At 37.4% G+C, this 11,500-nt stretch overlaps 2 protein-coding genes and 1 pseudogene across 3 annotated transcripts in view; 2 read left to right on the top strand and 1 right to left on the bottom strand.

Annotated features, from left to right (window-relative positions):
• The window catches only part of LOC107722430 (uncharacterized protein K02A2.6-like), a 5,182-nt pseudogene extending 3,396 nt beyond the window's left edge, over window positions 1-1,786 (bottom strand).
• LOC107722440 (E3 ubiquitin-protein ligase RNF103-like) lies at window positions 1,754-5,691 on the top strand. The gene is made up of 4 exons (XM_016530798.1): window positions 1,754-2,348; window positions 2,569-2,711; window positions 3,245-3,360; window positions 4,150-5,691. The coding sequence occupies exons 1-4, from the start codon at window positions 2,123-2,125 to the stop codon at window positions 5,636-5,638; spliced, it is 1,974 nt and encodes a 657-aa protein (XP_016386284.1). The 5' UTR covers window positions 1,754-2,122; the 3' UTR covers window positions 5,639-5,691.
• Window positions 5,692-7,509: 1,818 nt separating this feature from the next.
• LOC107722436 (MICOS complex subunit MIC60-like) overlaps window positions 7,510-11,500 on the top strand; it is a 14,426-nt gene continuing 10,435 nt past the window's right edge. For both annotated transcript variants that reach the window (XM_016530794.1, XM_016530793.1), the window contains exons 1-4: window positions 7,510-7,712; window positions 8,775-8,848; window positions 9,070-9,262; window positions 9,405-9,558. In XM_016530794.1, the coding sequence (XP_016386280.1) occupies window positions 7,671-7,712; window positions 8,775-8,848; window positions 9,070-9,262; window positions 9,405-9,558 (463 nt within the window). In that variant the 5' untranslated portion in view covers window positions 7,510-7,670. The remainder of the gene's footprint in view (window positions 7,713-8,774; window positions 8,849-9,069; window positions 9,263-9,404; window positions 9,559-11,500) is intronic.

Raw genomic sequence — 11,500 nt, 5'->3', positions numbered from 1 at the left:
TGTGAAAGTTTTCACAGATCAGAATAGTGATGTGCATAAACCAGGGAAGTGTCAGCTGACCCAAACTGAACTGTGAAAGTTTTCACAGATCAGAATAGTGATGTTACTGACTGAATCGTTATCTGACCATAACTGCACTGTGAACGTTTTGCAAATCAGAATATTGAAGCCAATTACTCAAGGAAAAAACAACAACCAAAACTTTCTTGTCAAAGAAAGTGTACAATTGTATATGTGTATGTGCTCATTTACCTAATGAATTAGAAACCGTTATTCACAGGAACAGCACCGAATGACATTATTATAGGCTACAATAAACGGGGGGCAGAGCAAAGATAAACACTGCCACGCGATAAAAATGCGATTGTGAAAGTTTTCACAATTGAAGTTGAACTAAAAACAATGTTTTTGTATTCCAGCAGTCTGCGTGTTTATTGGTAATAGACGTTAAACATGAAGAACGCCTTTCTTTCACATTCCTTACTAGCGGACTTACCAAGGGGTTTACTGACAAGAGCTTTGCTGTGAAAAAATCTCGCTACGAAAGAGTCGCTACGAAAAAAAACCTGATTTCGGCCCGAAGGACAGCGTCACCTGAATTCACAAATCATGGAGAATGATATTCGGTATTATTTGCATGTCTATGACAGCGCGCTGCGTATTTATAGCCAAAAGAAATCTGAATATCAAACCGCAAACTATCTTTACTGCGGTAGCCCGTAAAGTGAATTCAATTGATTGAAATGGATTGGCCCTGGACAAAATGCGGGCTTTTATTTTGTGACACCCTTTGATTCTCATGAACATTACAAAACCAGGCATAAAACGTACAAAGCGGTAAACGTATTTTAAACAACTGTATTTTAATAAGAAATTAAATTTATTGAATACAGATTTTAAAATATTTAATTAAGTATGGAATTCTGATATGTGATCACTGATCAATAATAGAGAACACACACACACACACACACACACACACACACACATATATATATATATATATATATGTTTGATGGTCGACAACTTTACAAAACAGATATACTGCACTTAAGTCTTCAATTGTTAAAATGCAGATTCATTAACATATTTAAAATAATACAGCATTTGACATATAATGATAAATCCACCATGATAATGATACCTTGATATTGTTATGATGTGCACTTGAGCTTAGAATAAAGGTGCTGCAAACAGATGAAGGGAATTTCAAAATACTGAATTTGACAAGTGAGATGATATAGGACAAAAAACTGAAATCCCGAGGGCTTTTATTTTATGACACCTTTATTGATGCAACTAAAAACAGGTAACGTATTTAAACAAGTCTCTCACGACAATTCAAAATACACAATTTAATAAAAATAATAAATATCGATACTAAAACAATGCAATTAAAAGCATGTAAATTAAAAACCTGCAAAAGCAAAACATTAAACAAAAGCAAAGGTATAAAGCTTTTAATTCGCTTTCTTTAATCTAAAAACAAAATGTACAATAATAGTACAATATTTAAAACAATATCTGAATGAACAGATATGAATAAAACATATCATATTAATATTAACACTCAATACATCTTACGCGAAAGAGTTTACGAGGCCTACACGCGCCTTTTTCATTTTAGAACTCATTTTTGCACCGGAAGTATCAGTGTGACGTCAGTTTGTTATGCGTACCAGCTGATCATCAGCCAGAGCCTACAGAAAACACTACTCACGCGCACAGAAGCATTACCCTTCTTCTTCTTCTTCTTCTGATGTTTATTGGCGGTTTTGGCAAACATTACCCTTCGCGAGAATCGCAAACACAATATCGAGGAAAACGCGACAGGGCCGTAAATGTTTATAAATGAAGACAGCGGTTCGTTTAGTCGCGCAGCACTGAGGGACAAAACACACTGGCCTGCTGCCGAAGGTCCCTTATCGGAAGCTGTTGTTTTGACGCTCTGCCTTCACATAATTATATAATACGATGGAAACGATTCTTGCCTGCTTAGGAAGTCGTTTGTTGGACGGTTTCGCTGGAGACATATAAAAAACGCCAGTGCCTCATAATACTGTACTTTCAATGCAAATGAGCTAACGTAGATCACAACGACAACTCTTCCGCCTGCGAGAAAATGTGGTGGAAACTCTTCTTTTTGCTCCTGTATTTTTTCTTGTTATTCATCCTGGCTCGGTTTTTTGAAGCCATCGTCTGGTATGAGACGGGAATTTTCGCCACCCAGCTGGTGGATCCGGTGACATTGAGCTTCAAGAAACTCAAAACCATCCTGGAGTGTCGTGGTCTGGGATACTCCGGCCTGGCAGAGAAGAGGGATGTGAGGGAACTGGTGGAAAACTCGGGTAATTGTCTCCAAACAATTCAATTCAAGTTTATGTGTACAGCGCTTTTCACGATAGTTTCGTAACTTGGCAATGTTTCTGAGATGGAAGAATGCTGTTTTTGTAACATGGGAAATATGATTTTCAAAAGATTTTCAAACAAGCTCTTTACTTTCATTGACACGTATACGCTGATGTACAATTCAGTTTGATCATGATCATGCAATGTTTGCTTTTGAAGGGGAGCTGATGCAAGGGGAGCTCTACTCCGCTCTCAAGAATGAGAAGGAGCAAGTGGGATCTGACTCCAGCACCACTTTCAATGGAGAAATGCACTTTTATGAATTAGTGGAAGACACTAAAGATGGTATCTGGTTAGTTCAGGTTAGTATTAACCCTATATCTATCTAAATGTGAGAAACTCACCCAAAAATGGATGACTAAAATGTATTATTTATTTACTCGCATATCATTCAGAACTGACATTCTGTTCAGTTAAGAAATTGAATTCTGATAGTCTGATAGATGTTGCTGTCTGAATGAGATGAGGGCATGACAATAGTTAAAGAAGTTTCATTTTTAGATGAACTATTGTGAGGCGGTACAGAAACTGAAACCACAGCCTACTCGACCTACTCATTTCAATGAAATGTAATGTCTCTGTCCTGTCCTCACACACATTAAGATGTCTGCTTGTGTGAGCATAGAACCCAACAGGGTTTAGTATCAGTTGCTGCAGCAAAATGATCCATTATCATTATTAGTCATTATCCCGAATTTATGCATCCTAAATGTATTGTACACAAAATAGACATGTGTGGTAATTTTAAAGACATATGTTTTTGTTTACATAATGCATAAAATATATATTAAATACTTTTGCTTCATATACAAATGCTTAGTTTTCTACTTCTTAGGTAATAGCCCAAGATAGAAATCCACTGTTGAGCACTGCCAACTGGGGCAAAATGGTACAGAAAGTTTCTCAGTTTGGCATTCGAACAGGCACTTTCAACTGCTCGAGTGACTCAAGGTAAGAAAGACTCAGTTTATGTTCAGCAGTACACCTGTAACAACTGAAAGTAGGCTGTTATTCACATTCCTGTGAGCTGATCAACCATGAATGGCATGTTTGAAATGTGCTGTATGGTAAACAGCTGACCCAAATGTGTTTTTTTTTTAATTACAAAATGTTAAAACTATATATCATTCTCCATATACATTTAAAAAAAATAATAAAGTACTTGCGTGCTCTTAGAAATGAAGAAATTATATTTATATATTCATGTTTATTTTTTTTTCTAAAACCAAAACATAAAATCAACAAGTAGTAACTTTACATAATGGTGTAGTAATCATTATTTTCACAGACACCTGGATTTTTCTAACATTTTTCAAACTTGAACTGATTTTGCCATGCCATAAACTGGACACGTTATCATATATTGAGGGTCTGCAGGGGTTCTCTTTGTAATATAATTTCCTAATACATTTCTTTTCGATGAAAAAAAAAAAAAATCCTACATTTACACCACCCTCACTTTTATGTAATGGACAAAAGTTTTTAAAATAGGAATTATAATTCCAATCCAAATATCTTCACTAATTAATGTTTAAATAAGCAATTAAGAGATTTTGTTTTAATGAGATGTTCTTCCTTCATTCTGACCTCAGGACATTTTTTCTTTTACTTTAAACCACACAAGAAATATGTAAATAAATTTAAATGAATGAATTCAAAATATTTCAAATCAAATTCAAAGCATAGAAGATGTGTCATTGTCTGAATTTATTTTTTGTTGTTTTCATTCCCCCTTGTCAGGTATTGCCATAAACGGGGCTGGATGAAGTCCACCCTCATCATGTCTGTCCCGCAGACCAATGCATCCAAAGGGAAGGTCATGTTGAAGGAGTACAATGGCAGGCGCATCGAAACAGAGCACATCTTCAAATGGATGACTGCGCACGTTGCCTCGCGCATCAAAACCATACGTTTCTCTGAGCAATTAATGGATGACTGGTATCAGATGGAAAAGCAGCCAGTGAAGATGTTCTTGTTCGCCAGACTGCTTCAGCCCCCGTCGTTTTTCTCAGCTCTCAGCATCAAATTCACGGGGCGCATCGAGTTCATCTTCGTCGACGTGCGCAACTGGGACAACACCACCTGTCTGGATGAGATTGGGGTGCAGCAAATGCCCTCATACATCCTCAAAACACCAGAAGGCATCTACAGATACGGCAATAGCACCGGGGAATTCATTTCCTTGCATGCCATGGATGCATTTCTTCGGTCCGTACAACCAGAAGTCAATGACTTGTTCATTTTGAGCTTGGTTATGGTCAATCTAATGGCTTGGATGGACCTTTTCATTACACAGGGAGCCACTATAAAACGCTTTGTGGTTTTAATCAGTACACTAGGGACTTATAATTCCTTACTCATCATTTCCTGGCTGCCCATCCTTGGTTTTCTTCAGCTTCCATACCTGGATAACTTTTATGAGTACAGCCTGAAACTGTTGCGTTACGCAGACACCACTACTATTGCCTCTTGGGTCCGGGCCGACTGGACCTTCTATTCTTCTCACCCAGCTCTCTTCCTCAGCACTTATCTAGCCCATGGCCTTCTCATCGACTACTTTGAGAAGAAAAGAAGATGTAGCAACGAAGACCAAAACGCAAACAACCTAGAGTGGTTGTCAAGTCTCTGGGATTGGTACACCAGCTACTTGGTACATCCCATTGCCTCGTTCCAGAACTTTGAGTCAGACTGGGACGACGATCCCAATTTCCTTTTGGAAAGATTGGCATTCCCAGACCTCTGGCTTCGCCCGCTGGTTCCAATAGACTACATCAAGAACCTGCCCACCTGGAAGTTCAGACTCGCTCAGTCTGAGGGGCCCAACCGAGTGGACCGGGACAACCGACAAAAAACTATGGCGAACCCAAATGGCGGCACCAGTGGGGACCAGGAAGTGCATCACTGCAGTTCAGAAGTTCTAAACGATAATAACGCTGGATGTTCGGCTGCAATGAAGTCAGAAGAGTCGTGGTCTGGTGGAGAGGAACAGGACACTGATTGGTCTCAGTGGCCTTGTGGCATGCTCCACTGCACTGAGTGTGTTGTGTGTCTTGAGAACTTTGAAACCGATTGCCTTGTAATGGGTTTACCGTGCGGCCATGTTTTTCACCAGCAGTGCATCGTGGTCTGGCTAGCTGGTGGGCGGCACTGCTGCCCTGTGTGCCGGTGGCCATCGTACAAGAAAAAACCCACAAGACAACATGCAACTGAACAGCTTGAACCAGAATAGCCCTTGTCCAATTAGTTTACGTCTCGCTTCCTTCACTTATTTAAAAAAGAAAAAAAAAAAACAGACAACTTGATGTGTTCATCTTTAGTCTTTAGATTCATAACATTGGCTCCTGGGTTTTTGTTGGTGGTTTTAACTTGCACAGTTATTAATTAAATTCATACTTCCCAATATTTTTTCAATCTTTTTTTTTTATGGGAAAAACTTGATTTGGGTCATATACCTTGTACGTAGATAAAAAAAGAATAGATTTTAAAAGCTAAATTATGCAAATTATAAAATATTGAATGGTAAATTCAATGCATATGGTTGAAAAGTTTCTGTTGTAGCACTCATCATACATCCCAATCAGACAGAAGAGAATCCATATGTTCCTGTACTTGAGAATTACATCTTGTGTTCAGTGTGTCTCCAAATATGTGAATAATCTGTCTAAAACTGAGCTACACTACTAAATCATTGGGGAATTGAAGACTTGTGAGTCTTTATATAAAGGATTATCCGTCTGGGCATGTCATTGTTTTTTTTGTTTTTTTTTAAAGAAGAATAGCTTTAAATAACAAAACTGCCCTGTGCACAATTGAAAATGGCTTAGGCATTGACATGCAGTTCTTAAAGGCTCCATCTGCAATTCAAGTTATTGTCTTGTTGGAGCATGTTAGTTTGTTTATTTCTGAACAGCATTTAGCCACTAACACTAATAAAGAATTTACCCCCTTGACTTTTGCCGTTTGTCAGAGTTTAAAAGTGATTTGGGAACTTAAACATGTAATTGCGTTCAGTTCAATAAAGTCCTTTTTTTTTCACCAGTGGTATACCTGGATCCCCTCAGTTTTGTCCCATCACTAACATTTTAAACTAAAATGGTAAGTAAACATGAGTTAGCCCACACATAATCAACACAACTGTAGTCATTACATATTAAAGATGCAGGAGTCTTCCTTGCACTTTCGCCTTGCGTCTCTTACAATAATTGACCATATCAAATAGAAATAGAAATAAATATAATAAAAATATGATAACTACAGGTATTAATGAAGTTTATTGAGGTGCTTTTGCTTTTTCTATTTATATGTGACCCTGGAGCACATAATAAATCATTAGGATATTAAGTCAAGATCATGTTCCATGAAGATGTTTTGTAAATTTCCTACCGTAAATATATCAAAACTTATTTTTTGATTAGTAATATGCATTACTAAGAACTTAATTTGGACAACTTTAAAGGCGATTTTCTCAGTATTTAGATTTTTTTGCACCCTCAAATTCCAGATTTTCAAATAGTTGCATCTCGGCAAGATATTGTCCTATCCTAACAAACCATACATCAATGGAAAGCTTATTTATTCAGATGATGTATAAATCTCAATTAAAAAAAATCGACCCTTATGACTGGTTTTGTGGTCCAGGGTCACATATATTTTTTTATATTACAGTAATGCGAATGTGGCTACAGTATTTTACATAATTTGCGGGAAATGTGCTTATTTGTGCTGAAAATAATGCCACAGTGCGGATATGCAAAATATATTTTTACTTTAGATTTTTGGGGGGTTTGGGGGAAAAGCGATCTCACGTGACATTTGCCTTAACATTTACCACTGTCATCAAAATGAAAATTAATATGAACGATAAAATAAAAATAACATGACAAAAAGAATTTACACTTGATCACTTAGTTGTATTTTACATTAGTAACAAACTAACTATAGTATGCACCATCAACGAATGACACATGCTTTCTATAATTTGAGCAAAAAAAATATTAATATTAGAATATGGATCTTTGCATACAAGGACCAAGTCAATGAAGGAAATCATTTTTAAACTGAATATTGTTTTTCTATGAACTAATGACGTATGTATCACGTTGGGCGTGCCTACCGCGCGTGCGTTGCTCTTTCACTGCGTGGCGTGCACCAGTGCTGGAGCTAATCTACAGGGTGTCGAGGTTGATCACTTTTATAATGTTTTGCTGAAACCGGTGGCATATTTGTAGTCTGAAATCCAACATCCAGAATAAGAGACAAGCATGCTGCGCGTCTGTTGGAAAGGGGCACATGCAGCAGCGCGGGTGAGTTGTATTCTGCTAGAGCGGTCATTCAGTGACACACAGCGAGGCCCGACGTTTCTTACGCGTATCGTACAATTACGGATTATAATAGGGTCTGTAATGTTTGTTTAATTAACCGGTGATTATGTTCAACTAAACTTCTTAATGAGTTGATACTTTCATTTGTTGAGACGTTATTATTTGCCGTTTAAGTGGCACACCAGGATAGAATGCTGCTTTACGTCAACGACGTAACGTGGGGTCGAAAGAGGCGGTCACAGTGTGATTGGCAGATTCTTCGAACCAATGACATTTCACATTTACGAGAGTGACGCCTCCCTCCACGAATAGAAATCCAGCATGTGCGCTAGCGTAAATATGGGCGGGCTGTGAGTGATTCATATTTTCTGTCGACCGGATAACCAACCTAGCTAACAGCTGTCTGAAAATCTTTCATTTGAATGTATTCCCCTTTATTTATATTTAATAGCATTTAACTGAAATCTTGTTCACGTAAAACATTTGATCAAAGAGCTACACGCTGTACACACCGTGAACTGTTTATTGGTTTTGTCCAATGGAAGGACGTGACCTTGCCGCCGGTGAGAAGTTCAGAAAGTCTCCTCACACAAACGCTGCCTTCTTGTCTACTGTGGTGCTTTTATGCAAATTAGTCTAATGAATTATCGATGCTATGTATAACAGCTGCTATACTTTAAACCGTCTTATTATAGGCACTGAAGAAACAAACTAATGTTCGGGGTCAGCCATTCATTCATTCATTGTTGTTTATTGTGTTTTACTGGATGCTTGATCCACAGTGATGATGATGATAATCATGTTTTGAGAATGCACAATTTTTTGTTTGGTTTTTAAAGTCACAAAAAGAGCAACATTGGAAACCTGTTTTCACTGAACAGCATTTACATCTGAAATGAATGGCTGTTTATTATTAATTGATGTGAAACAGGGGTTGTGGTCCGTGTGAAAAGAAAGTATTACTTTTAATACTGTAGCTTATGAGGCAGTATATTATTTTGCTTTAGTGCATGTGAGATTATGATTTATTTTTTTTCTTTGCAGCAATGTGTGTGTGGGAAAGTGAAGGCCCATCCGTTGCAGCACTGCCGCAGATACACCACGGCTGGAGACTCTGGGTACGACATCAAACTGTGAATTTAACCTTAAACACACAAGCTTACAATGACATTGCTGATTTGTTTATTTTAAAAAGTTGAGTGTTTTTGCATTATTTTGTTTGACCACATAATGCATTAGACATCTTTAAATGAATGTTAGGTTGACATTGGTCTGGTGTGTGTGGAAGAAAAAAAAACCCCGTCAAATGCATCTTAAATATGATCTTTTTGTTCTGCAGATCTTCTGCTGGGAAAATAGTGGCGGCTAGCCTTTTAACGGTCGGTGGTGGTCTTAGCGGTACAATCCTTTATGCCAAATGGGACCCGAAGTTTCGGGCAAATATAGAGAAGAGCGTTCCGTACTCCGATCAACTGTTTGAGATGGCACTCGGGCCGCCCCCTCCTCCACTCGTCCCTTTACAGAAGAAACCAGTAAGAGTTACAATCACTTTCACTTTTCCTTTGTCTGTCTTTGATTCTTAGACCAGATTCATCTATGCAGCTGTCTGTGCTTCTGTTGTACAGATGCATGCCTTCAGTGATGTCAAGTAATTTAAGATATATTTTTTTATAGGGAAAGATCGAACCCCTGCAAATCTCTTCATTGTCAGAAGCATCTAAGGAGTCCAAGCAGCCTAAAGCCAAAGCCAAGAAGTCCGATCCAGCACCTGTGGAAGCTCCACCTGCTGTAGAGGAAGCACCGGCACCAACCCCACAGACACTCGAGGGTGAGTGAGACTCACAAACATCTTCACATGCATTTCAGATGTGCAACAGCTGCACTTCACAGTTGCAGACATATTAGTCATATTAAACAAAAAGATCCATTGCCTGTTGTCAGTAGTGTATTGATGTTTGAAGCACAGCTTACACAGAAATTTAGCTGAACGACAGAAATTGTGACTGCACCTCAAGGCTCACAGATCTGTATATAATACATGATCATTAAAGTTAAAAAACAAGTTCATGATGTACTACTGACCTTCATAGAAACTTAGTAGGTAAACTTTTAAGGGACTGGTGTTGTCACAAAGACAGACACATTTAATCAAGAATTATCATTTTTCCAAGAACACACGTGATCCTAACCTTGTCTGGATGCCATTGTATTAGAACTGAAAGTTTTAGTTGGTTGATCTTCATGGAAGTAGTGTTACCACTTGACATGAATTAAGGCCAGAATGAAACCAGAATTAAATAAAACACACTCAGGAACTTGATAATGCAAATTTTACTCGCATTAATGCACTGATATAGTATTATAATAGATTGTAGCATTATGCCAATAATTGAGGTTAACAATTAGCAATAATATTTCAGATGTTGTAATAAAATGTTTTTGTATCCACCTTTTTCTTGTCGTAAAAATGGCCATTTGTAAATTCTATGGGTCCGGTCTCATCTGCATCCACTCCGTCCAGCTATTTTTAGCTGAACAAAACAGTTCGTTTTGCTGCTTGATATTGAAAGTTGGTGTGTCTTATCATATTATTTTAATGTATTATCTTAATTATGAACACACTGGTTTACCGTTTACTGCACGTTGTTATTCTCCTCGTTATTTAGCTATAGCGGCTAATGAACCGGAAGTCTCACCCATAGGCTTACTTCTGCGTTGAAGAAAAAGGTGGATAGTAAAAAAAAAAGTTAAATATGTTTAACACATTTCATGTACATTTTTTTTAATTTTAATGTCTTTTTTTTTATATGTGATGATGATCACTTGACTGCACGTTGTTATTCTCCTCGTTATTTAGCTATAGCGGCTAATGAACCGGAAGTCTCACCCATAGGCTTACTTCTGCGTTGAAGAAAAAGGTGGATAGTAAAAAAAAAAGTTAAATATGTTTAACACATTTCATGTACATTTTTTTTAAATTTTTATGTCTTTTTTTTTATATGTGATGATGATCACTTGTTTTTGTTCCTCTTGTTTGGTTTAATTATTATTGTTTTATATGATTATGTTGAAGACTTGCTACATTGACAGCTTTCTACCTGTCCGGACACAGACACCTAAACCTATTGGTTATTTTTTTATTTTTTTTAAACTTTGTAAAAAAAAAAAAAAAACCTAATGCATTGGTTTAATTAAAAGTGTTGTTTAGTGGTCCACTAATACAGGTTTTTCATCATAATACTATCATTCATAATAATACTATAATAATACTAGATTGTAAATATTAATACATATTAATTAGTCATTGACATGTAGGTTGGCTTGACATTTGTCGGTAGATTTTCAGAACCAACACATCTCTTAAGCATCCGACTGGTCAGCCACTGCTGAGTATTTAAAAATAATTAACTATCAGTCTGGCCCATATATATCTATCTGTCAGAAGTCTTGGTCACATAAATATTTGCTCTTGGTGTGAATCAGTCTTTGTCCTAATATTACAGTCAGTGAAACCAAAGAAAAACTGGAGCTACCTCCTAAGTCACATACTGTAGTTACTACATTTTAGGCTTGCCGCGATAGACGGTGTTAAGCCGCAACACCGGTTACGTCACTTGCCCACCGCGTCACCGACCCCCACCGCCGTTTAGATTTTTTTATAGCAATAAAAATAATTTAGTTCAGTAAAAGAACAGACACTACAATTAAAAACTGAACGCGGCTGCTCAATGCAGCGTGCCGAACGACAGTCGCATCACAGATCAGATTTC

This window comes from Sinocyclocheilus rhinocerous, unplaced genomic scaffold (assembly GCF_001515625.1).
Source record: "Sinocyclocheilus rhinocerous isolate Xijiao unplaced genomic scaffold, SAMN03320098_v1.1 scaffold1656, whole genome shotgun sequence".
NCBI lineage: Eukaryota > Metazoa > Chordata > Actinopteri > Cypriniformes > Cyprinidae > Sinocyclocheilus > Sinocyclocheilus rhinocerous.
The sequence above is the reverse complement of the archived record's forward strand: the minus strand, read 5'-3'. Positions and strand labels throughout refer to the sequence as shown.

Coding starts and splice junctions, on each gene's coding strand:
- LOC107722440 (XM_016530798.1), top strand. CDS start 2,123: ATGTGGTGGAAACTCTTCTTTTTGCTCCTGTATTTTTTCTTGTTATTC. Junction 2,712..3,244: donor ATGGTATCTGGTTAGTTCAG/GTTAGTATTAAC, acceptor TCTACTTCTTAG/GTAATAGCCCAAGATAGAAA. Junction 3,361..4,149: donor AACTGCTCGAGTGACTCAAG/GTAAGAAAGACT, acceptor CCCCCTTGTCAG/GTATTGCCATAAACGGGGCT.